This window comes from Callithrix jacchus, chromosome 4 (genome assembly GCF_049354715.1).
Source record: "Callithrix jacchus isolate 240 chromosome 4, calJac240_pri, whole genome shotgun sequence".
Taxonomy (NCBI): domain Eukaryota; kingdom Metazoa; phylum Chordata; class Mammalia; order Primates; family Cebidae; genus Callithrix; species Callithrix jacchus.
The window spans coordinates 151,263,351-151,290,763 of record NC_133505.1 but is presented as its reverse complement, the minus strand read 5'-3'; the positions used below and the strand labels follow the sequence as shown (position 1 = coordinate 151,290,763).

The following is a 27,413-nucleotide window of genomic DNA, read 5'->3' as shown; positions in this document are numbered from 1 at the left end:
AAAATCTAGCATCACTTTATGATTAAAATCCTCAGCAAAATTTGCATAGAAGGAGCATACCTTCAGGTAATAAAACCCATCTATCACTTTTAGCCCATAGCCAACATTACACTGAAGCAGGAATAGTTGAAACCATTCCCCCTGAGAACTGGAACAAGACAAGGATGGCCACCTTCACCACTTCTATTCAACACAGTACCAGAAGTCCTAGACAGAGCAATCAGACAGAAGGGCAGCTGAATCACTTAAAAGGAGGTCAAAGTGTCACCGTTTGCTGATAACATGATCATATACCTAGAAAACCCTAACAACTCATCCAAAAAGCTCCTAAAACTGGTAAATAAATTCAGCACAGTTTCAGGATACAAAATTAATGTATACAAATTAGTAGCACTAATAATTTAAAAAATGAAAATAGAATTGAGATGTAATCTATCACTATAAAATTGGCAAATTAAAACTAATTTTTAAAACACCCATCAATGTTAGTAAGGGCTCAAGAAGAAGGGCATTTTTATAAATACTGTTGGCAGGGATATACTAATCAATTTTATGATATAATACAGAGGTTTAAATGTCATTATTATTATTATTATTTTTTTGAGATGGAGTTTTGCTCTTGTTACCCAGGCTGGAGTGCAATGGCGCGATCTCGGCTCACCGCAACCTCCGCCTTCTGGGTTCAGGCAATTCTCCTGCCTCAGCCTCCTGAGTAGCTGGGATTACAGGCACGCGCCACCATGCTCAGCTAATTTTTTGTATTTTTAGTAGAGGCGGGGTTTCACCATGTTAACCAGGATGATCTCAATCTGTTGACCTCGTGATCCACCCGCCTTGACCTCCCAAAGTGCTGGGATTACAGGTGTGAGCCACTGCACCCGGCCCTACTATTTTTAAAGAAATTTGTCTTCATCTAATGATCAAGCCTAATGAAATATAAGTATGGATAAAGATGTATGTAAATGAAGGTTCTCCGAAGGAACAAAGAAAAAATTTGTAAAAGCCATACAAGGGAATATCCCAAAGGCCACTAAAAACTATCTTTTCAAGGATTCATTAGTCACATGAAGTATGTGGGCTAAAATAAAAAAAAAAGATGAGGAACACAATGCCTAGTTTTTGTGTGTATGCCTCTCAAGTCACCCAATGTATTATTCTGTGCTCCCTTTCCTCTTACACAGCACTTTCTGTTGGGTTATTTCACAACGTATTTGCCTTTCCATCACATCTAGAGCTACTGACAAAAATCTACCCGTTTTCATTTCTATTAATAGGCCTGGTCAAAATCTAGTAAGAAGAAGGCTCAAAAGCATTTATTTAAACAGAAGTTTATAAAGAAGTGTTTGGTGTTATATATGGATTCTAGTTAGCTGTAGCTGCCTCTGTTCTTCACTCACATTAATCATCAAATGTGCAGAGAAAGTAAACATTAATGTAAATTTTCTTTAATTTTTTACAGAGAATGGACACTATATAGACACTAAAAATTAAAAGTGCTTCTATATTACCAAGATATTATATTATAAAGGGTCATCTGTACATGATCACATTCCTTCTTGAAGGAACTATATTCATCAGAATTTATCAAACTGGGTGCGGTGGCTCACACCTGTAATCCCAGCACTTTGGGAGGCCAAGGCGGAAGGATCACCTGAGGTCAGGAGTTTGAGACAAGCCTGGCCAACATGGTGAAACTCCATTTCTACTAAAAATACAAAAATTAGCCAGGCGTGGTTGTGTGTGCCTGTAATCCCAGCTACTTGGCAGGCTGAGGCAGGAGAATCACTTGAACCCAGGAGGCAGAGGTTACAGTGAGCCGAGATCGCACTACTGCACTCCAACCTGGTGACAGAGCAAGGCTCTATCTCAAGAGAAAAAAAAAAAAGGCAAATTACAAGGATATGAAACATATTCTCATTAATCTCAATGCACACATGACCTTTTTCATGGCCCGTAAACTTGCAGGCATTTTATAAAAATTAAGTATTAATTTCATTTACACATACCCTTTCTGATCACCATACATTCTATTAATTCTGTCCCATTTTGCATTCAGCTGAGTAAGTGCATCTCTGATCTGAATGGCTTCAGGTCCAGAGGCTTCAAGGATGACATCTGGCTGTTTTTCATGAATGACTGCAATCTGCTCTCCAAGTTTATCCAGTTGGTCTTTGATATTCTAAAAATATATTGGCATAGATTAACAAAATCCAGCAAAGTAACAAAAAAGGAATCACAGATGACCAGAAATTTATATTGTAGAACACTCATTTAAGGTAATAATGAGGCATAACCATTGTTGCTCAGGAAAACTGGGAACTTTTTAAAAAAATGATGCCCTATATTGGCCAAAGTGTGTGAAATACGCTACATAATATACTCGTAGCAAGAAAAAACTCCTCACAATAGTAGCATATGTACGGGACACATGAAAAGCTTCAATAACATTCTCTATAGGTAATAAGGCATTTGAAGCTAGAAATATTGATATTTTCAAATATCTCATAATGCTTAAATGACAGGAATGCATCATCAAATCCATATTATCAGTGACTTTATATACAAATGCCATCAAGTTACATGAAAATGCCTTGATAGAATTTAAAAGTTTAACTAACGTACAATCAAGATGCCACTCCATACCTCAACAACTGGCCAATTTTAAATCATTATAAATTGCCTGATAAATGCTGACAATTAACATCAGCTGCCAATCTAATTTATAAGACAGAAAGGTGGTCTGTGTCTGTGTTTAATTTTAAACAAAGGCTCTGATGTTGGAAGTAACTGCGCCTCCTTAATCCATACCCAGTTTTTAAAAATTCAAAATGTATTATATTTTCTTGGAAAATAAAGGAAAGCTTTACTAGTCATACACATTATTAATTCCCTGGCACAAATTGTAAAACATGTAGACCATATAAGTAGGCACAAGAACAAATGTCCTACTCTGGCATTAACTGTGGACATTCAAACACAGTGCCTGGAGATCTACCTTCAGAGAGTCTTCCTGAAAAGAGAAGTCTTCATAGACAGCAGTGTTGAGCTCTGGAATATTAAGCGATAATTCAACATCATCCATGCAAAGTAAAATTCTGTTAATTTCAACCAGATAATCTGTAGGGAGAAGTGATGATCTCATTCCAGAAGCAAGCTGACCAATTTTCCTCTGTTGAATAGGGATTGCCTACAAAAACAGTAAAAAACAAAAGAATGCATATATCTTAAAATATCCCCACAACGAATAATAACACATTGAGAAAATATAAGACTACTGTGTGAAGAAACGCAATATCATGTGCCACATCTTTTAAATTTAGTTTTAATGTTTTATATTATAAACCTACCTTGCAACAGAAACCTTTAACAATCTGTATTCTAATTTTCATCGGCAGCATGCTATTAAACAGTATAAGTATGTTAACAATTTGACAGGCTTTAAGATCTATGTCATCTAAACTCAGTTAGAAAACAGAAAACGTAAGCTGAAGGAACATGAATATGTCCCCAATCATAAAGTTTTATATAAAATAAAACATTCTGATACCATTGTGATTTCACCCTTTTAAAAATATCACAATTTTTTAAATGGGCCTCACTGCTAAAAATATAAGCGAGTTAAACATGTTTCCATAACACAACATGAAATGCAAAAAGGGGTTTGATTAAAATAATACCCAGGTAATTCATTATGTAATCTTAACCTCTGAGAATAATATTACAGAGCAGTAATATCCTACATGAGAAAATAGATCTTGAAATGCCATATTTAAACAGACGTGAGGCTCTATGGACTACTCATTTGCCCTAATATAGATTTTCTGGATCCTCTTCTCAGAGCTTTCTTTTTCATTTTTATTTTGTGTGTTTGGGTGGTGTGGGGGGTGGGTGTTGACAGAGTCTTGCTCTGTCTCCCAGGCTGTATTGAAATGGTGTGATCTCGGCTCACTGCAACCTCTACTTCCCAGGTTCAAGCAATTCTCCTGCCTCAGCCTCCTGAGTAGCTGGGATTACAGGTGTGCACCACCACGCCCAGCTAACGTTTGTATTTTTAGTAGAGATGGGGTTTTACCATGTTGGCCAGGCTGGTCTCAAACTCCTGACCTGAAGTGATTAGTTCATCTAGGCCTCCCAAAGAACTGGGATTATAGGCATGAGCCACCATGCCCAGCCCTCTTCTCAGAGCTTTCTAAACAATAAAGTCCTTTCTGGAATAGACCACCAGTCCTTCAGGAGTTCAAATCCTTTACTCCTAGATGGCCACAATTTAATAAATGCTGTCTATTACCATTTGCAAAGGGCCAACGTGCAGCTGCTCATGAATTAAGGTACTTTCCTTGACACTTTCACTTCTCCCATGGAACTTCTAAAAATTGATAATCACCTATAAATTCAAGAGGATAGTTAAAATGATCACAAATGCATTGTTCATTCAGTTTGTGATCTTGAAAATAGTTATAATTCAATCTCTAAATGAATCCAAGTCTCATGACTAAAATCATCAAGTGGATCACATGGTATTGAACCTAGAGGACTACATTATTGCCTCCTAGAATTTGTTAAACTACCCCTTCCATCAACTGATGAGCAATTCTGGATAGTCAGGTTAGAAGCAGGTCTATAGATTTCTTTACTTTAACAATAGAACTAATTACCCTTATCTCCAAGATTAATTTTATTATCCTCGTACTACGTGTTCAAATTTTGGTCAGAAAGCATTTCTAGATATTTACCCATAGGTCTAAGGAAGGAAATTCCATGTTTTAAGCAAATATAAAAGGATGCTGAAATAAGTAACATGCCTACCCAGAAACCAGTTATGAATAAAAAGATGTTAAGTATTTTTTCAGTAAAGAAGCAATTAAAAATAATTTTTTCAAATTTTCATTTGAAACAAGCCCATTTTTTTGGAAAACCACAAAATACCAGGCTCAACTATTGTTCCTCTTAACAATAAGGAAAAGAAAATAGCCCAATGAAAGTATTTCTAGGTTGAGTAATCATGTCAAAAAAGTAAAATAGGGAACAGGAAACTGGGACCCATTTTCCTGCTTGTCTTCCCATCTATTAACCAAGATTTGGCTCAAAGGTCATCTGTTTTCCAAAAAACCAAAAAAACTCCAGACATCAAACTACTTTATTATGCTTGTAGGGCATTTAATTTCGTAGCACTTTCTTCATTTAGCATCACCAGATAATACATGCCACAGTTGTGGGGTTTTTTTGGTTTTTCTTGTTTGTTTGTTTGTTTGTTTGTTTGAGACAAAGTCTTGCTCTGTCGCCAGGCGCCAGGCTGGAGTGCAGTGGCGCAATCTCAGTTCACTGCAACCTCCGCTCCTGGGTCCAAGCAATTCTCCTGCCTCAGCCTCCCAGGTAGCTGGGACTACAGGTGCGTGCCACCATGCCCAGCTAATTTTTTTAGTAGACACAGGGTTTCACCATGTTGGCCAGGATGATCTTGATCCCTTGACCTCGTCATCCGCCCACCTCGGCCTCCCAAAGTGCTGGGATTAGAGGCATGAGCCACTGTGCCCGGCCCACAGTTGCTTTTTCATCTGCTCTGTTGGATAAGTGTTGGGAGCCACTTTTCTACCTTAGCAACTACTGCAAGACTAGAGAGTTCCTGTGCTGCTTCCTCAGTTACATAACAGATTGTCATTCTGCAAGATCATATGTACCCGAGGCTTTAGGATAAACTAGGGAGGTCAGTAGGTATCATCAAGTTTCAAGTTTAAAAAATTCACATTCATTAAGACTGTCTCTTTTTCTTTTCAGACTGTAAGATAATTGACGATTTTTCTGAGCCTCCAAACTCTTGCAGAAGCAGCAAGACAGTTCAAGATTTAAACATGTGCTTTCTGTATTCCCAAAATAGACTTTTTTTTCCCCAAGAAAGTGATCAATCAAAATGTCCTAGGGCTAAAAACTTGTCGTCACGATCTGACCGAGACTTTACTTCTGGACAATTTTATTTTTAAAGAATTCTCCTAGGACACAGAAACACAAATATATTAGAGGTCAGTTCTGAAATGAGACAGTGTTACATGATGTAGCTCATATCATATAGCAAAGTCTAGATTAAAGAGTTTTTTAAGTGACTGTTTTATAAAATTTGTAAGTTTTGTTTTTACCAAACCATAGGAAAAACCTGGAACTAAACAGAATTAAATATTCACCGACTTATGTAGGGAAAAAAACTTTTTAGATCCCCAAAAAATGATTAATAAAAATATAGTCACCTGTGGCTAAACAAAAATTTTAAATGGTTGCATCCTAAAGGCAAAATAATTAGAAGTATCAATAAGGTAATATTTTATAGAAAATATGATACATGGTTAATATTTTTATAAAGTGCCCGTACATAATTTAAAAACATTAATACTGTAGTAAACAAATTGGAAAAACAAATATATGTTAACACTTAACATATATTTCAAATAGGACGATGAGTCCTGTAAACTAGTGCTTCTCAATCTTAATTGCACGCTAAAATCATCTACAAATGTTTGTTTTGTTTTTGTAAATGCCTACACCTAGGTCCAAACTGAAAGATTCTGAATTAACTGGTTCAGGAGTTAGATTTGGGCATTGCAATTTTTGTAAAGCTCCCCAAAGTAATTCTGATGTTCACAGTTAAGAATCATATCAATTTGAAAACTATAGATTTGAAGCATGTATCATAGTTGACCTACTAATGCTAGTAAAGCCAGAATGAAATTAGGCTATATAGTTTATATTAGTACTTTTAACAAACAAATTTATTTATGTATTAAAAGCTTAAAACTTATTTCTATTTTGTGCCAGTAATAATTTCTGATGTTGGACTCAAAGATGAAAAATATATGGCCTAAAGCCTTGGAGAAGTACAAGGGAAGAAAGATACTTTAAAAAGTCACAATGAAACAGAGAACTATAATGAAATCTGACCGAAGTTAGAAATAAAAATGGAGCTGAGTCAAAAAATAATACATTTTTCAGCTAACCTAAAAGACAAAACTCACTCCAGGGAATGGGAATAAAATTAGGAAGTTCCCAGATGTGCTAAGGCACACAATGTGTTTACGAAAATGTAAAGAAAACCAGTGTGGCTCTACTACATGGGAAATGGCAGCAAATCAAAGACATAAAGAGCCAGGGGTCAGACTGAAGACTGTATGTCGTTGTATTGACAAGCCTGGCATTTAAAGCTTTTTTGTTTTTTGCAATATTTTCCTAAGCAGTTTCTTAGATGAAGGAATGACATGATCAGCCATGATGTTGGGGAGAATAACTGAGGAAGATAATGAAGGATGTGCCAGAGTGAGAAAAATCAGACATAAGAATATGTTCATGGAATATAGTAGCTCATGGGAGAAAATCGTATCTCTAAATTATGGAAGGGATAGTGAAATAAAGTAAGCTAAGTCACTTTCTCATGGCCATAAAACAAGCAGCTGGTAGAGCAATATCTAATTTCAAGTTCAGACCTATATCTTGCTTCATAGACCCAATGGTTTTAATGCCTACTCAGTGTGATGTGAGAAGATCTGTGAGGAACATGAAATACTTAAGAAGGGTGTTGAGGCTTCAGCCTTGAGAGAATAGCTAGTTTTTAAAGTATAGTCATGCATTGCTTAATAACAGGGACATGTTCCGAGATATGTGTCTTTAGGTCATCTCGTTGTCATGCAAACATCATAGAGTACACTTACACAAACCTAGATGGTGCAGCCTCCAGTACCCAGGCTATGTGGTATAGTCAGTTGCTCCTAGGCTAAAACTTTACAGCACGTTATTGCACTGAATACTACAGGCAATTCTGAAACACAATTGTAAGTATTTGTGTATCTAAACATATCTAAACATAGAAAAGGTACAGTAAAAATACAGTACCATCATCAATCTACTTAATTTCCGAAGTCATCAAATAAAAATTGTTCTAGAAGGAACTACAGAAGAACAGACCCCAGGGAACAAGAGCACACTTAAAATGCAGCTAGAAAGATTGCAATTTTAAAAAGAGCTGGAGCTGGGTACAGTGGCCCACACCTGTAGTCCCAGAAACTTAGGAGGCTGACACAGAAGCATCACTTGAGCCCAGGAGTTCAAGATCAGCCCAGGAAACATAGTGAGATTCCCATCTTAAAAAAAAATAGAAATATAAAGAAATAAAAAGAGAGTGGGTAGTGAATCTTTGCTAGAATATAAATCATATTACATCAGTTTCACAAATTTAGCTATTTTTAACCTAGGATTTTTTTTTACATAGCCAAGACCTTCACAAATAAAATACCGAATTGGAGGAAGCCACTTCTGAAATAGATAGATCTCTTTTAGGTTTGATACATAATCAGAAGTACAAAAGAGATGGCCAACAACAGGGTTTTACATTTCTATTTTGAGTTCTGTGCCATCCAATAATACAAACACATGGAGTAACACACACTAGAAAGGAGGAGATGATATTCCAACTGCTGTGTTAAGCATTTGTGATGCAACATCACACATCTGAACGGCAAGAGTTAAGTAAGGTGTTTAAATGCAACAGAGACTCTCCGATCATAATACCTTAATTTTGTTGTATCTTGTATGCAAAAGTAGTAACTGTAAACGGATCTTTTCTTTTTTATTATCTTCCATAGGTTGATGTAACATTTGTTCTCCTCTTTGTAGAACTTCCTCAATCTGGGCTCTCTCCTCATCCATCTGAATGTTTAAAAGAAAAAAAAAATTACTCAAAAGAAAAAAGCATAGGGTCACTTCCTATCAGCTCCTAAGAAGGAAAACTAACCTACTTAATCAATTAACGTAAGTCAAGGTACGTTAGTCTGAATGATGAAAAAATTTATTATTTAAGCACATTTTAAATTTGAAGATAAAATATCTCAAAGAGAGTTTAGCAAACATTAGATAGATAATACTAAGAATCATCTTCAGTTCAGAAAGTGTGCCTATTTTCATTTTAAGCATGAATCATGTGACTCTTACATTGACACACATTAAAAATTCATATTTGAATCTGTTTCACCATGTTTGACAGATTATATGGGTAAACATCATTGATGTAAAAATAAAATTAATACAGAGGAAAAATGGAAACACCAGAGTTTTGAAATCTCCTTGAACCAACCTTTTCATCCTCATCACTGGATTCCAAGTGTTTTTCCACAACTTTTAACATATTTTCTATGTCATTTTCTAATTTTTCAAAGTCAGAGAAAGGCACACCAGTTTCAAATGTTTCAGTGGTGACCAAACATTGGTACGATAATGGTTCCTGAGCAATTAGCAACTGTAGAAGAAAAAGAGTTCTCTGAAAATAGATTCGTAACTTCACTTTCCATCATTAATCAGAAAGATGGGATGTCAAGAGAGAAACCAGCATTTTTGTAATTGACTTTAATTTCATTCATTTATATGGCAATGATTTTACCAATTTAGACTTCTCTGAATTCCCCATTTTCTTCAGACTCTAGCCAGGGATGTGAGGTAGTGTTGTAATTCATTTTGGCTGTCTGGAGTGTTGTGGGGTGGAGAGTGGATTTAGAAACCACATGTGAGCATAGTAGGAAACTATGGCCATGACCCAGAAACTATCCTTTCCATGGCCACAGAAAGGAAGAACAGCCACCCAGCCCCCAGGGCAGGGACACCTCACAGAATGTCTCCCAGTTAAGTTTCTTTAGTAGAATTCCCCCTGTATTTTCATATACAAACTTCAAAGAAGTGTTTATTTTTCAATGCTATCTTTTCAGGTAACATCTATGTTGAAATCTTTATATTTATTTAACTAAAATGCAATAAAACAATTTTAAAAAGACTAAATGCAGGTAAGTACCATCTGGTGTTGCCTAAATGTGGGAAAACTAGCACTCTCTCATAAAGCTCCTATTTGTTACCCTCTCTGTCAAATGTATAAAGCTCTTTTTAAAATTTATAAAATCAAGTAGTACTTTCCTACATTAGGTTTAAATTGTGAAATTATCTGTAACTTTTAGATTTGTCAACATGTAAAACACAACAAGTTCTGTAGGTGTGTGCAGTGTGAACACATATATAGAGTATGACTATAAAATAATGGATTTAATATTCATCCCTGGCTTGGGAATTAGTTTCATCATTTCATAGGCATAACTTTGATTGAGTCTTTGAAACCTTTTCTCAAATAGGTTATTTTCTTCTATACTAATTGCTTGTTTTCTCTTCTTCATATGCACAATCACAAATAAATAAGGGCAAACACTTCATTCAAAGAAAAAGTAATTGAAAACATTTTAATTTAAAAATTGTAGGTCAGGTGCAGTGGCTCATCCTGTAATCCCAGCATTTTGGGAGGTCAAGGCAGGTGGATTACTTGAGATCAGGAGCTCAAGACCAGCCTGGCCAAGACTGTGAAACCCCGTCTCTACTGAAAAAGTACAAAAATCAGCTGGGTGTGATGGTGGGCACCCATAATACCAGCAATTTGGGAGGCTGAGGCAGGAGAATAGCTTGTACCCAGAAGGCGGAGGTTTCAGTTGAGATCATGCCACTGCCTTCTAGACTGGTTAACAGAGTGAGAATACAATAAAATCAAAATCATAAAATAAAAATTGTTAATGTATGTACTGTATGACTACCACTTAGATACATGCCCATAGAAAAAAATTGGTTTACTCTAAATACATAATTACTCACTTTGGCACTTTTGATATGTTGAGACACCTTTTCAAAGTTCCTATTCAGCTCAGCTAACTTTGGTTCTACAAGCTCCCTGCTTGAGCTACCTCGGGCGTTCATCAAAATAACAGCTTGATCGCGGACATTTTCAACCTGGAGGTTGGCATCATCCAGCTCAGATACTAAACGCTAATTATAAGAAAACAAAAATTACCTCATGAGAAAAATCAAACCCAAACATGATTCTGATGCTTATACAGAATTAAAGGTAATTTAAACAAATATCTGGGATCCCCAGTAAGAGATTTCAGCACAATCAACCAGGCAAGAGCTGTTCACATAAGACTCACTGAAGAGTACAAAAGTAAGACTCACTGGAGAATAGAGAAGTAAGCAGCACTCAATGGAGAATATAGAAGTAAGCAAGACTCACTGGCATCTTATGTGAATAGCTCTTATTCTGATTGATTGTGCTGAAATCTCTTACTAGTCTTTCAATCTTAATCAAGTTTGTCTCTTATTGTCTCAGTTTCTCCCATTGAAATAATTGTTAATGAATTTAGTGCATGGGAGGAATGAAAGCGTTAGAGCATTCCACGAGAGAAAACATGACAACAAAACATTCCACTCCCAAAGTGTTACTGATGCCTCCGTGTTTGCTACCTTTACAATTTCTTCCCTTTTACTTGCTGGTTTCTTTTCAATTTCATCCAACAGAGCTTCAGCTTGATAAAGCCAGGTACTTATGTGAGCCACATTTCCATCAAATATTTCTAGCTGGTTCTGGTGGTTCTACAAAGGAATTAATAAAATGCTTACATACCCATGTGAAATATTTAAGATGATAATCTTAAAAGAGAGTTAAAAGACTTTCAAAGAGCAAACCATATCATGAATTTAAAGAAGCCTTTTCACCTTCCTGCAGAGCTCTTCTTCAGTGAATAAATCTCGTTCCTAAAAATGCACATGTATGGTGCTTAACATCTTCTTAAATTTATTTGATTTAGACCTCAGCACAAGTGAAAGTTGAAGTCAAATAAAAGGTGAAAGTTTCTTTTTCAATTTCAATGCAAGTTCATCTCTTATTCCTCATTCTTATGTTACAACTGATCTGATTTGCCCCGTCAATCATATTTTTTAAAAACTCACTTAAGGAAGTAATAATAAAAATAATGAATATATTAAAAGAAAAAGATTCTATATTCTCAGCTCAAAGGACAGTGCCTCTGTGTCCTTACCTCACAATTACCAGCCCTTAATATTACACCTGGCACCACAGCAAGATGTCCTGGAGCAGGACATAAAATGCTCTTGACAGATTTCAACAGAAGCAAGAGTTAAGCAGATCATGACTGGGAAAAGCAGTTGGTCTAAGGCAAGAAATCAGAATGTGACCAAAAGGGGTAAGGAGGCTTATGATGAAACTAACATTTAGGAATTATATTTAGTTGGATAAAAGAAACTGGAAAAAGCTTAGACAGTAAAAGTTTTTAAAAAGAAAGAAATTTTTAATCTATAATATGAATAATAGTTAAAAACACAAAACGTAGGCTGGGTGGCTCACGCCTGCAATCTAGCACTTTGGAAGGTCCAAGTGAAAGGATCATTTGAGCTCAGGAATTCAATACCAGTCTGGGCGACACGACAAAACCCCGTCTCTACAAAAAACACAAAAATTAGCCGGGTGTGGGGGCAACTGCCTGTAGTCCCAGCTACTCAGGAGGCTGAGGCGGAAGGATCACCTGAGCCTGGGGAGTCAAAGTTGCAGTGAGCCACGATCATACCACTGTACCCCAGTATGGGTGACAGAGTGAGACCCAGACCAAAAAAAAAAGTACACTAATAAATGATTTTTTAAAAAAGAAAGAAAGAACACAAACCTGCACTTGCAGCACTTGTACCTATCCCTAAACTTAAAATAAATGTTTTTAAAAGAAAAGAAAATGTGAACTAATAAATGACATGATAAAATATCAACAGTAGTCTGATTCTAACTAGGAAGAACTGATGAGCACCAGACTTGTTCACCCCTATTAAGCAGGTAAATCAAACATTCTAACAGCACTAGAAAGATACTGCTTAAATACAGAGTTTGAAAAGTACAGACTGAAAAATACAGAAATAAGGGCCATAAGAATGTGAAATAAAGCTAGTAATAAAAATTAATTTAAAATATTTAATGAGCATATTCTATGAGCCAAGAATTTCATATCCACTATTACATTCAATATTTAACAACTCTATTAGGTATATACCTTTGTTCTCATTCTCTATATATGAAAATTTAAGCTTAGTAACATTATGTAACTTAGCTAAGGTTATACAGATAATAAGTCATGGACTGTGGATATAAATCTATTAGAGATCAAGACCTAAGCCCATACTCTTCACTGCCCTACACATCCTGAAGCAATTTAAATAAATATTCAAACACAAAATACATGTTTTTGATATCTCTATCCATTACCTAATAATTCCAAACATTTGATAAAAGTCCTATCTCAGATATTTCAAAATTTAAAAAAAAAAATTATAAATAACAATGCCTTCCTTAGCAGGGGAAGGTGGGGTGGCCATATATTCACAATTGGTATCATAGGAACATAAAACCACTATACAACATAAATGGGTTGGGCACAGTGGCTCTTGCCTATAATCCCAGCACTTTGGGAGGCCGAGGCAGGTGGATCATGCAGGTCAGGAGTTCAAGACCAGCCTGGCCAACGTGGTGAAACCCCATCTCTACTAAAAGTAAAAAATAAATAGCCAGGTGTGGTGGCACCTGTAATCCCAGCTACTCAGGAAGATGTGGCAGAGAATTGCTTGAACCCAAGAGGTGGAGGTTGCAGTGAGCCGAAATTGCGCCACTGCACTCCAGCCAGGGTGACAGAGCAAGACCCCATCTTAAAAAAAATTTAAAAATTAAATTAAATGGTCACCATTTCCACGAGACAAGTGACAGAGTAGTAATAAAACCAAAGCCTAACACATATACAATATTTAATAATTATAGCAATATCTAAAATTGGTTGTTTTTCATTTAGTTATTTAAGAGCACTACATGTTTAAGGCTCATAATCAATCACGCAAAACTGTATGAGATAGATATAATAATGTCCATTTTACAAACTAGACAAGTGAGGTTTAGAGAGTGTTTAAGCAACTTGACCAATGTTACTGAGCTAGTAGTGGAAATTTTTAACTAGGCCACCAGATGCTAGAGCCTGTGCTCTTAAGCAGTATGGATTACTCAGACACTGTAAAGATTATATGTAGAAATAGCTTCTGATAGTATGAAAATTAAATACAATATGATATCATTAAAATGAAACAAGGTGCACTCACTAAAGCATGAAAGTACCTCTTTCTATATAGATTATGAATATTTTGGAGACATTGTAAATTCTTTCTAGTTATTACCTTTTCAAAGAAAAATAAAATGTAGTCTAATGAAATTAATTCACAAGCAAAACATTACTGTGACACACAGTAAATAGGCTTTGAAATTGAATTAACATTGTATTCATTTTAAAAATAACTGGAAGGAAGGTGAAGATTTTATCATTAATTTTTCCTGAGACATACCATCAAGGTATTGCACCAATCTTCAGTCCAGGTACGAACTCGGCTCCACCCAGCGTTAAGGACACAGAGTCTCTCTTCTAAAATAGGCTCACTGCCCTCAATCAGGTTTTGGAGGGTAGCGCTACTCTCTGTGATGGTATTTAAATCAGCTTTTCTCTTTTCCAGACCCTTTAGAACATTCTAGAAAATAAAAACACCAAGACCTACTTGATCCTTCAGAGTATTATAGAAGTGTATACAACCTTTTAAAAAACATTTTAAATTTTTAAAAACTTTTCTGCCACATATACAAAGTAGTCCATGACTCCCTAGATTATTTACAATGTCAAAGTTTATAAAACTCCCAAACTTATTAACATGGTGACAATTCTTAAGTTTCTAATGAAAACCAAAATGTTTAACTCAACAAATACCAATGAGTATAACACATTAATGAAAGCAATTATTTCATTTATTTAAATATAAATCTGTTTATTACATACAAATACCAATTATCTTCATCATTACTCTAAATGGAAAGACTCAATTTCATTTTCAGAAACTACAAGCTGGCAAAACAGAAGGATCCTAGAACTCATAAGTTAAAAAAATTCACAATGAATTTATCTGGTAGATTGCCAGAGGAAACTATCGATGTCTGCTACATGCACTCGCAAGGATAACATCTTATAGCTGGGTGATTTCACAGATAGTACGCTGAATAAATATCACAAAAAATTTCATGTAAGTAATTCACAAAAGAACAGCAAGTCTAAGCTTTTGTCTTACACCTGTCATAAGTACAAAGATAATACTATGGATGGTACGATGATAATGTGATTGGCACATTCATAAGTTTGACTAGGCAAAGTGTATAGTCACAGAATTATAGAGAGAGCAGGAGTTCCACAATTCAAACTACAAAGCTCTTTCAATCAAAAAGCAATATGCATGTATCTACCCTACTGCTATTATTATTAACCCTTTTTAAAACCAACATTTAAACCAATCATTTTAAGGAGCTTGAGTTTATATTTAAACATTAAATCACATCTTGGAAAGCATACCCATTACAAATTCACAAGTGAGTCCAGGTTTAAACACTCACTTGGCCATCCCAATTACTGGTAATATTTATGAAGGAACTGAAATACTACTTTTCCAATGTTCTTCTCTAGCTGCAGTGGGGTGGGGGTCGGGGGGGAATAAAAGACATGCAATAGCCATGTGGGTATGTACTGTTTGACTAGAATAGCATTCAAGGACTATAAAAAATAATGAACTACAAGTGATTATATCTAAATAGTTCACACATTTTTTTATAGTAAAAATGACTACATTGAAAATAGTATATTTAAGTTATTGAATAAAAACAATATTCAAAAATGAAAATGTATTTTAAGCTTTGCATTGAAAATAATTTTACATAATCTTTAAGCACAAATACATTAAAATGCTGTGAAATCTGCATGTTCCTTAAATTTGAAAAGACAACGATAAAAAGATGGTTGTTACATTATTAACATTTACTGATGTTTCATTTGATTTACTCTAATGAAGAGAACGTGCTATGACTTTGTGACTTGTATATATCATCTTCATTATTTCAATTCTAAAATAAGATTAAATGGAAACTTCAGAGCATATTGTTCCAAAAGAAACAAATTTTTCATTACTTTCAGTCTTTACCTAAGAAAGCTGAAAAACCAGTTGAATATATTAGTACACAAGACAGACGTTTCAAAATTAAATATACAAAATCAATAATACCTATGTACCAACTATAAGCACTCTGTAAAAAAAGGAAAATTATATTTTCACATAGCAATAAAAATAAACATGTAGGAATAAACTCCTTTACATATATAAATCATGTTTATAAAAAACAAAATCAAATCATTTTGTAGGAAAGTGAAAGAATCTGGGAGAAAAATGAAACATACCTGTTACCAAAAAGAAATATTATAACAAAGATATCAATTCTGCTCTAAACAAATCTATGTATTTAAGGCAATTCAAATCAAAATTTCCAACAGAATTTAAAAATTTGAGAATAGTAATTCTAAAGTTCATTTAAGACATATATACCAAAAATGGAGCATAAACAGAGGGAATCCATTAACTGCAGTTAAAATATATTATAAAACATAGCTAAACAGTTTAAGAACTGGTATATTTCACAAGGTCAGATCAGTGGAGCAGAAAATAATGAAAGGCAACAGGCAAATAAGTATATATAAACTTGACACATCAAATCAGTGGAAACAAGGTTAAATACTCAACCAGTAGTGCTGAGATAATTGGTTAACCTATTGGAAAGAAAGTTAGAGCCTTATCTCATGAAATACACCAAAATAAATTCCAGAAGGATTAATGCATTAAAGGTAAAATTATAAAAGAGCTAGTAGAGGAGGTGCTTGGAAAGATGGCTGAATAGAAGCAGCTCCAGTCTGCAGCTCCTAGCAAGACCAACGCAGAAGGTGGGTGATTTCTGCATTCCAACTGAGGTACTCAGCGCATCTCACTGGGTAGACGGTGGGTGCAGCTCACAGAAGGCAAGCAGAAGCAGGGTGGGCGTCGCCTGACCTGGAAAGTATAAGGGGTTGGGGAACTCCCTTCCCTAGCAAAGGGAAGCCTTGAGGAACTGTGCCAAGAGGGATGGTGCTATCTAGCCCACATACTATGCTTTTCCCATTGACTTTGCTACCCACAGACCAGGAGATTCCTTCAGGTGCCTACACCACCAGGGCTCTGGATTTCAAGCACAAAACTGGACAGCTGTTTGAGCAGACATCAAGCTAGCAGTAGGAGTTTTTTTTTTTTTTTTTTTTAATATATTCCAGTGGCACATGGAAAGCCAGTGAGACAGAACCGTTCACTCACCTGGAAAAGGGGGCTGAAGCCAAGAAGCCAAGTCATCTTGGTCAGCAGATCCCAACCCCCCAAAGCCCAGCAAGCTAAGATCCACTGGCTTGAAATTCTCACTGCCAGCACAGCAGCCTGAAGTTGAACAGAGATGCTTGAGCTTGGTGGGGAAAAGGGCATCTGCCAATACTGAGGCAGATGGTAGGTGGTTTTCCCCTCACAGTGTAAACAAAGTCACCTGGAAGTTCGAACTGAGGAGAACCCATCACAGCTCAGCAAAGCCACTGTAATCAGACTGCCTATCTAGAGTTTTCCTCTCTAGGCAGGGCATCTCTGAAAGAAAAGCAGCAGCATGAGTCAGGGACTTATAGATAAAACTCCCATCTCCCTGGGACAGAGCACCTAAAGGAAGGGGTGTCTGTGAGCACAGCTTCAGGAAACTTAAACATTCCTGCCTGCCAGCTCTTAAGAGAGCAGCATATCTCCCAGCACAACTCTCGAGCTCTGCTAAGGGACAGACTGTCCCCTCAAGTGGGTCCCTCACCCCTGTTCCTCCTGACTGGGAGACACCTCCCAGCAGAGGTCGACAGACGCCTCACACAGAAGAGCTCTGAGTGGCATCTGGTGGGTGCCCCTCTGGGATAAAGCTTCCAGAGGAAGTTGCAGGCAGCAATCTTTGCTGTTCTATAATCTCTGCTGGTGATACCCAGAAAAACAGGGTCTGGATTGGACCTCCAGCAAACTCCAGCAGACCTGCAGAAGAGGGGCCTGTTAGAAGGAAAACTAACAAACAGAAAGTAATAACATCAAATCAACAAAAAGGACACCCACACAAAAACCCCATCCAAAGGTCACCAACATCAAATATCAAAAGTAGATAAATCCACGAAGATGAGGAAAAACCAGTGCAAAAAGGCTGAAAATTCCAAAAAACCAGAATGTCTCTTCTCCTCCAAAGGATCACAACTATTGGCCAGCAAGCAAACAAAACTGGATGGAGAATGAGATTGACAAAATGACAGTAGTAGGCTTCAGAAGGTAGATGATAACAAACTCCTCTGAGCTAAAGGAGCATGTTCTAACCCAATGCACGAAAGCTAAGAACCTTGATAAAAGGATGCAGGAACTGTTAACTAGAATAAACAATTTAGAGAAGAATGACCTGATTGAGCTGAAAAACACAGCATGAGAACTTTGCGAAGCATACACAAGTTTCAATACCCAAATTGATCAAGCAGAAGAAAGAATATCAGAGATTGAAGATAAACTTAATGAAATAAATTGTGAAGACAAGATTATAGAGAAAAGAATGAGAAGGAATGAACAAAGCCTCCAAGAAATAAGGGACTATGTGAAAAAAACAAACCTATGTTTGATTGGTGTACCTGAAAGTGACAAAGAGAATGCAACCAAGCTGGAACACACTTCAGGATATTATCCAGGAGAACTTCCTCAACTTAGCAAGAGAGGCCAACATTCAAATTCAGGAAATACAGAGAACACCACAAAGATACTCCTCAAAAAAAGCAATCCCAAGACACATAATCTTCAGATTGACCAAGGTTGAAATGAAGAACAAAATGTTAAGGGTAGCCAGAGAGAAAGGTCAGGTTACCCACAAAGGGAAGCCCATCAGAATAACAGCATATCTCTTGGCAGAAACCCTACAAGCCAGAAGAGAGTGGCTCCAATATTCAATATTCAATAAAGAAAAGAATTTTCAACCCAGAATTTCATATCCAGCCAAATTAAGCTTCATAAGAGGAGAAATAAAATCCTTTACAGAAAAGAAAATGCTAAGGAATTTTGTCACCACCAAGCCTGCCTTACAAGAGCTCCTTAAAAAAACACTAAGTATGGAAAGGAAAAACCAATACCAGACACTGCAAAAACATGCCAAAATGTAAAGAGCATTGACACTATGAAGAAACTGCATCAACTAATGTGCAAAATAACCTGCTAGTATCATAATGACAGGATCAAATTCACACATAACAATATTAACTGTAAATGTAAATGGGCTAAATGCCCTAATTAAAAGACCCAGACTAGCAAATTGGATAGAGTCAAGACCCATACATGTGCTGTATTCAGGAGACCATTCTTATGTTCAAAGACACACACAGGCTCAAAATAAAGTGATGGAGGAATATTTACCAAGCAAATGGAAAGCAAAAGAAGCAGAGGTTATAATCCTAGTCTCTGATAAAACAGACTTTAAACCAACAAAGATCAAAAGAGACAAAGAAGGGCATTACATAATGGTAAAGGGATCCAAGCAACAAGAAGAGCTAACTCTCCTAAATATAGGAGCACTCAGATTCATAAAGCAAGTTCTTAGAGACCTAGAAAGAGACTTAGACTCTCACACACAATAATAGTAGGAGACTTTAACACCCCACTGTCAATATTAGACAGATCAGCAAGACAGAAAATTAACAAGGATATTCAGGACTTGAACTCATCTCTGGACCAGGAAGACCCAACAGACATCTACAGAACTCTCCAGCCCAAATCAACAGAATACACATTCTTCTCAGAACCACATAGCACTTATTCTAAAATTGACCATGTAATTGGAAGTAAAACACTCCTCAGCAAATGCAAAAGAATGGAAATAGTAACAGTCTCTGAGATGACAGTGCAATCAAATTAGAACCTAGGGGTGAGAAGTTCACTCAAAACCACACAACTACATGGAAACTGAACAACCTACTCCTGAGTGACTACTGGATAAATAATGAAATTAAGGCAGAAATAAATAAGTTCTTTGAAACTAATGAGAACAAAGACACAACATACCAGAATCTCTGGGGCAAAGCTAAATCAGACGTTAGAGGGAAATTTATAGCACTAAATGCCCACATGAGAAAGTGGGAAAGATTTAAAATCAACACTCTAACATCACAATTAAAAGAACTAGAGAGGCAACAGCAAGCAAATTCAAAATCCAGCAGAAGATGAGAAATAACTAAGAGGAGAGCAAAACTGAAGGAGATAGAGATGTGAAAACCTCTTCAAAAAAAAAATTAATGAATCCAGGAATGTGTTTTTTGAAAAGATTAATAAAATAGGTAGACTGCTAGCCAGACTAATAAAGAAGAAAAGAGAGAAGAATCAAATAGACACAATAAAAAGTCATAAAGGAGATATCACCACTGATCCCACAGAAAAACAAAATACCATCAGAGAAGACTAGAAACACCTCTATGCAAATAAACTAGAAACCCTAGAAAAAACGGATAAATACATAAACCCTCCCAAGATTAAACCAGGAAGAAGTCACATGCCTGAACAGACCAACAAGTTCTGAAATTGAGGCAGTAATTAATAGCCTTCCAACCAAAAAAATCCAAGATTCACAGCTGAATTCTACCAGAGGTACAAAGTAGAGCTGGTACCATTTTTTATGAAACTATCCCGAACAATACAAAAAGAAGGACTCCTCCCTAACTCATTGTATCAGGCCAGCATCATCCAGATATTAAAAACCTGGCAGAAACACAACAAAAAAAGAAAATTTCAGGTTAATATCCTTGATGAACATCAATGTGAAAATCGTCAATAAAATACTGGCAAAGAGAATCCAGCAGCACATCAAAAACCTTATCCACTATAATCAAGTCATCTTCATCCCTGGGATTCAAGACTGGTCACGCAAGTCAATAAACATAATTCATCACATAAACAGAAACAATGACAAAAACCACATGATTATCTCAATAGATGCAGAAAAGACCTTCAATAAAATTCAACATCCCTTCATGATAAAAACACTCAATAAACTAGGTATTGATGGAATGAATCTCAAAATAATAAAAGCTATTTATGACAAACCCACAGCCAATATCATACTGAATGGGCAAAAACTGAAAGCATACCCTTTGAAAACTGGCACAAGACAAGGATGCCCTCTCTCACCACTCCTATTCAACATAGTATTGGAAGTTCTGGCCAGGGCAATAAAGCAAGAGAAAGAAATAAAGGATATTCAAATAAGAAGAGAGGAAGTCAAATTATCTGTTTGAAGATGACATAATTGTATATTTAGAAAACCCAAAAACTCCTTTAGCTGATAAGCAACTTCACCAAAGTCTCAGGGTACAAAAATCAATGTACAAAAATCACAAGCATTTCTATGCACCAATAATAGACAAACAGAGAGTCACATCACGAGTGAACTCCCATTCACAATTGCTATAAAGATAATAAAATAGGAATATAACTTACAAGGGATGTGAAGGACCTCTTCAAGGACAACTACAAACCACTGCTCAAGGAATTAAGAGAGGACGCAAACAAAGGGAAAAATATTCCATGCTTATGGTTAGGAAGAATCAATATCGTGAAAATGACCATACTACCCAAAGTAATTTATAGATTCAATACTATTCTCATCAAGCTACCATTGACTTTCTTCACAAAATTGGAAAAAAACACCTTAAATTTCATATGGAACCAAAAAAGAGCCTGTATAGCCAAGACAATGCTAAGCAAAAAGAACAAATCTGGAGGCATCATGCTAGCTGATTTCCAACTATACCATAAGGTTACAGTAACCAAAACAGCATGGTACTGGTACCAAAACAGATATATAGACCAATAGAACAGAACAAAGGCCTCAAAAATAATGCCACACGTCCACAACCATCTGATCTTTGACAAACCATACAAAAAAAAGCCATACGGAAAGGATTCCTATTTAATAAATGATATTGGGAAAACTGGCTAGGCATATGCAGAAAACTGAAACTGAACCCCTTCCTTACACCTTATACAAAAACTAACTCAAGATGTATTAAAGACTTAAATGTAAGACCTAAGCCATAAACACCCTAGAAGAAAACCATTCAGGACTTAGACATGGGCAAAGACTTCAGGGCTAAAACACCCAAAGCAATGGCAACAAAAGCCAAAATAGACAAGTGGAATCTAATTAAACTAAAGAGATTCTGCAGAGCAAAAAAAAAAAAACTATCATCATAGTGAACAGGCAACCTATATAATGGGAGAAACTTTTTGCAAACTATCCATCTGACAAAGAAAGGGCTAATAGAATTTACATGGAACTTAAACAAATTTACAAGAAAAAAACAAACCCATCAAAAAGTGGGCAAAGGATATAAACAGATACTTTTCAAAAGACATTTATGTGGCCACAAACATACGAAAAAAGGCTCATCATCACTGTTCATTAGAGAAATGCAAATCAAAACCATAATGAAAAACCATCTCACACCAGTCAGAATGGCAATCATTAAAAAAGTCAGGAAACAGCAGATGCTGGAGAGGATGTGGAGAAATAGGAATGCTTTTACACTGTTGATGGGAGTTTAAATTAGTTACACCATTGTGGAAGACAGTGTGGCAGTTCCTCAAGGATCTAGAACCAGAAATACCAATAAATCATTCTACTATAAAGACACATGCACACATATGTTTATTGCAGCACTGTTCACAATAGCAAAGACTAGGAATCAACCCAAATGCCCATCAATAATAGACTGGATAAAGAAAGTATGGCACATATATACCATGGAATACTATGCAGCCATATAAAAGGATGAATTCATGTCCTTTTCAGGGACATGGATGAAGCTGGAAACCATCATTCTAAGCAAACCAACACATGAACAGAAAACCAAACACCACACATTCTCACTCATAAGTAGGAGTTAAACAATGAGAACACATGGACACAGGGAGGGGGAACATCACACAACAGGGTCTGCTGGGGAGTTGGGGATTAGGGGAGGAATAGCATTAAGAGAAATACCTAATGCAGATGATGGGTTGATGGGTGCAGCACATCACCATGGCACATGGATACCTCTGTAACAAACTTGCACGTTCTGCATATGTACCCCAGAACGTAAACTATAATAATTTTTTTAAAAAGAGCAAGTAGAAAAAATAAGTAAATAATCAAATGAAGCTGGAATAGAGTCAGTCTTTCTAAGCTCTAAAGGTAGCAATAATAAAGAAAAGATGGATTTTATTTATTAAGAAATGTACAGAATGGTTTACGATTTTTCAAAAAAAAAAGCTAGAGTAATATAAAAAAATCGCAATCATACACAACACACTAAGCATTGATAATCAGAACAGATACAAAGCTCCAAGTTAAAGGCCAATTTGGTGATAAAAACGGATCAGAATTAGCGGAAAAAGCAGTATTTTTAAAAGCGCTATAGAAGACCTATAAACTTGTGAAAACTGTTCTAATTAAATAACCAAAACATGATGTCAAGTAGAAATTCTCATTCGCAGGTGGTAGGTGCACCATTTCTGAGGGACAATTGTATAATATGTATAAGGCTTAAAATGGATATATCTTTATCTCTTGACTAATAATTTTAGGCCTAAGAATATATTCTCAGGAAATTATTGTGAATGTATGATATGGTTTAGTATATTTATTTAGTATGATGAATATACTAAACCATATATAGAATATACTATCTATAATAGTGATAAATGGTAATAATTTAAACAGAAATGAATAGAGATGAGAGAACAAAATATAAAATAAGAATGAAGTACTATGCATAGCTTTAATATGCTATACAAAAACAAGTATAGGTAAAGAAAAATGCTAAAGATATAAGTTTTTACAAGGTCAATAAATACTAGTCATAACAAAATTTATTTTAAAACACATGCTTTTGCCTGTGCACATCGATATGTCCCCCCAAAAAATGAAAAAAATAACAGTATTGTTTGCTTACAGATGATTTTTGCTCCTGGTTTTGTTTTTTTTTTTATTACACTATGTGAATTTCATTCAACCAGCTTCTATTACTTATGTTACTAATAAGAAAGTAATGGTTTTCAAAGTATACTGCCTCAGGAAGAAAAAATGTCCTTTAAAAACTTAAATTTAACAAAAATGAAGTTTGATGTCTTTGTTTCGCACTCATCCACAATACGCCAATGACTTGGAATGTTCATTTCCCTCATACATTTTTTTTCACTTCCTTTACACACACACAGCTCATGGCATGATCACACTTTTCATGAGCTTTTCTCTAAACTGAGAATAGTCTTTCCAGTGTCTACTATCTTGACTTTCTCCCAGCTGTCATCTCCACAGAGCATTCAAAGTAAGTGGGAGTGGTGTTGCCCCACAACCTCTCAGCACCTTCTCCTCAAGGCCCACTGCAAACATCTGCAGAGCTGTAGAGGGTGTCAAATTGATACTTGTGCATTTACATAAACATCAGTCACAGTATTGATCATTTCTATTCAGCACTTCCCTCTAATACACTTGCTTCGTTCTCAGGAAATAGATTTAGGAAAACAGAATGCCTTGTTAAAAGAACCACTCATGTTCCATTCAATCGTCTACTGCAGAAGACAGAACTGGCAAATCAACTTTCTAATCTTTGTGATTTCAAAGTGTAGGGCTAAAGAAAACTCATGTATTGATTTTTTACAATTCTATTCTTGCATTCTTTACATCTGTTAGTTTGCATAGAAAAATGAGTTATTGGTTTTAAAATGTTTTAAAAAAGAATTAAACTCAGTGCAATTCCTTGTAAATACCCTGTAAATATAGTATCAGATTTTGAAGGTGGTGAATTATGCTTTTAAGTACTATATAAACATAATATCTATAAAGGTCTCGATGATCCATGAACGTAATGCTTTTGGAATCAAGATAAAAATATCTTAATAAAAGAGCTGTTTTGCAAATAACCCCATTGACAGTGGGCAAAGAAAATGAACAGACATTTCACAAAAGACATACCAGCAGCCAACAATATATGAAAAAATGCTCACCATCACTAACATTAGAGAAATGCAAATTGAAACCACAATGAGATAACATCTCACAACATTCAGAATAGCTATTATTCAAAAGTAAAAAAATAGATTTTGCAAGATTGCAGAGAAAAAGGAACACTTTTACACTGTTGCTGGAAATGTAAATTAGTTCAGCCTCTGTGGAAAGCAGTTAAGAAATTTCTCAGGCCGGACGCGGTGGTTCACGCCTGTAATGCCAGCACTTTGAGAGGCCGAGGCGGGTGGATCACAAGGTCAAGAGATCGATACCATCCTGGTCAACATGGTGAAACCCCATCTCTACTAAAAATACAAAAAATTAGCTGGGCACGGTGGCGTGTGCCTGTAATCCCAGCTACTCAGGAGGCTGAGGCAGGAGAATTGCCTGAACCCAGGAGGCAGAGGTTGCGGTGAGCTGAGATCGTACCATTGCACTCCAGCCTGGGTAACAAGAGTGAAACTCTGTCTCAAAAAAATAAATAAATAAATAAATTTCTCAAAGCACTTAAAACAGAATTACCATTTGACTCAGAAATCCAATTACTAGATATATATGCAAAGGAAAATAAACTGTTCTACCAGAAAGACACATGCACTCATACGTTCATCAACACTATTCACAACAGCAAAGACACGTCATCAACCTAGGTGCCCATCAATGGTGGATTGGATAAAGAGAATGTGGTATATATATACCACAGACTATTACACAGTCATGAAAAAGAATGATATCATGTCCTCTACAGCAACATGGATGCAGCTGAAGGCCATTATCCTAAGTGACTTAATGGAGAAATGGGAAACCAAACATCACATGTTCTCGCTTGCAAATGGGAGCTAAACATTGGGTATGCATGGCCATAAAGATGGGAATGATAGATACTAGGGACTAGTAAAGGGGTGAGAAACAGAGGGAGGCAGGAGCTGAAAAACTACCTATTGGCTACTATGCTCACTATGTGGGTGATGGGATCATTCAAACCCCAAATCTCAGCATCACACAATATATCCAAGTAACAAACCAATACATGTACCCCTTAAACTAAAAGTAGAAATTACAAAGAAAATAAAATACAATCATTGTTTCAAAAATATTTTTTCTTAGGACAGAGAAGTGGAAAAACAATGCAAAGAAGAAAAGGCTAGATTTAATATGAAATGGAGGGACATGGTATCCACCCAGATCGCCCAGAACAAATGCCATGTTACACCAGCATCATCTGGTGTTTCATCTGAACTACAACTTACTTTAGCCCAGGAAATTTCTGTATCCAAGTCACCAAGCAGACCTTCTGAAGTGGACTTCTGTACCAATTCAGTTTCAGTAGCAGAAAGCCATTCAGAGAGAGATGCAGCCTCTTTCTTCATTTTCCGGGCCAACTGTGAGGCTCTTTCCAGATCCTGTTTTCCTTCTGTCACCTGAGAAGGAGGGAGAGACAGGGAGAGACTGAGACTGAGATGGGAATGAACACAGATAGGAATGAATCAGAATGTGAACTAAAGATCCAAACTGATTCATATTTAACCCCCAAGACATACATAACCTTTGTCTGTAGCACCTTAGAATTCCTCTAAGCTTGCATTTCTGCAAGGAGGCAATTATACTGTAGTGGTTAAATGCCAGGCAATCCTGGGTTTTCGTCTTAGCTCTACCATTAATTTCCTAAGTGACTCTGGTAGAGGTGTAGCCCTCAAAAGATTGGTATGCAGCTGGGTGCAATGGCTCATGCCTATAATCCTGGCACAGTGGGAGACCAAGGCAGGCAAATCTCTTGAGTACAAGAGTTTGAGATCAGCCTGGGAAACATGGAAAGACCTCACCTCTACAAAAACTACAAAAAATTAGCCAGTGTGGTGGTGCGCGCCTGTAGTTCCAACTACTCAGGAGTGTGAGGTGGGAGAATCACTTGAGCCCCGGAGACTGGGACTGCAGTGAGCCGTGATACTGCCACTGCACTCCAGCCTGAGCAACAGAGCAAGATCCTGTCTCAAAAAAAACTTTTTTAAGATTGTTATAAGTATTAAGTGAGAAAAGCACACATAAAAAGGGCTGAAAGTTAAAAATAAACAGTATCTATTATAATTTTGAACAGAAGATATCTTAAAATCTTCTCCATGGAGAATTCTGTTTTAAAAAATACTATATTATAGCAATTTGAGGGGTAAATAGCACCGTTTTACAATTACATGTTTTAAAATTAACCACATAAACTTAAAACACAGTACATGACTATGCAACCTTATATTATTTTGCTCTTGTTGTTGACAGAAAGCAAATGAACTTAACTAACATGTACCAAGCTCTTAATGGAGCTTCTGTGTTGTGCTAAGGAATCATACACACGTATGCAATAAAATTCACAAAGCCTCTTTCTATTTTATGGATAACAAAAATGAAACTTAAAGAAGTTAAGGCCAAGGCCAAGGTGGTATAGTCTTTGGGTTGAGTTATGCCATTCTGGCTTCTACCACCATCACTCCCAAGACATTGCCCTTGCCAAGTTCAAGAATGACCCCAATGGCAACTGATCTAATGGATATGTTTATGTGGACATCATATT

At 36.2% G+C, this 27,413-nt stretch overlaps 1 protein-coding gene across 9 annotated transcripts in view; it reads right to left on the bottom strand.

Annotated features, from left to right (window-relative positions):
- Positions 1-27,413, bottom strand: part of UTRN (utrophin) — a 578,097-nt gene that overhangs the window by 333,951 nt on the left and 216,733 nt on the right. For all 9 annotated transcript variants that reach the window (XM_008995200.5, XM_078370245.1, XM_035296914.3 and 6 more), the window contains 8 exons: positions 26,101-26,271; positions 14,224-14,403; positions 11,302-11,430; positions 10,657-10,827; positions 9,110-9,271; positions 8,548-8,685; positions 2,996-3,187; positions 2,007-2,179 (listed from right to left, as the gene is read on the bottom strand). In XM_008995200.5, coding sequence (XP_008993448.4) covers positions 2,007-2,179; positions 2,996-3,187; positions 8,548-8,685; positions 9,110-9,271; positions 10,657-10,827; positions 11,302-11,430; positions 14,224-14,403; positions 26,101-26,271 — 1,316 coding nt within the window. The remainder of the gene's footprint in view (positions 1-2,006; positions 2,180-2,995; positions 3,188-8,547; positions 8,686-9,109; positions 9,272-10,656; positions 10,828-11,301; positions 11,431-14,223; positions 14,404-26,100; positions 26,272-27,413) is intronic.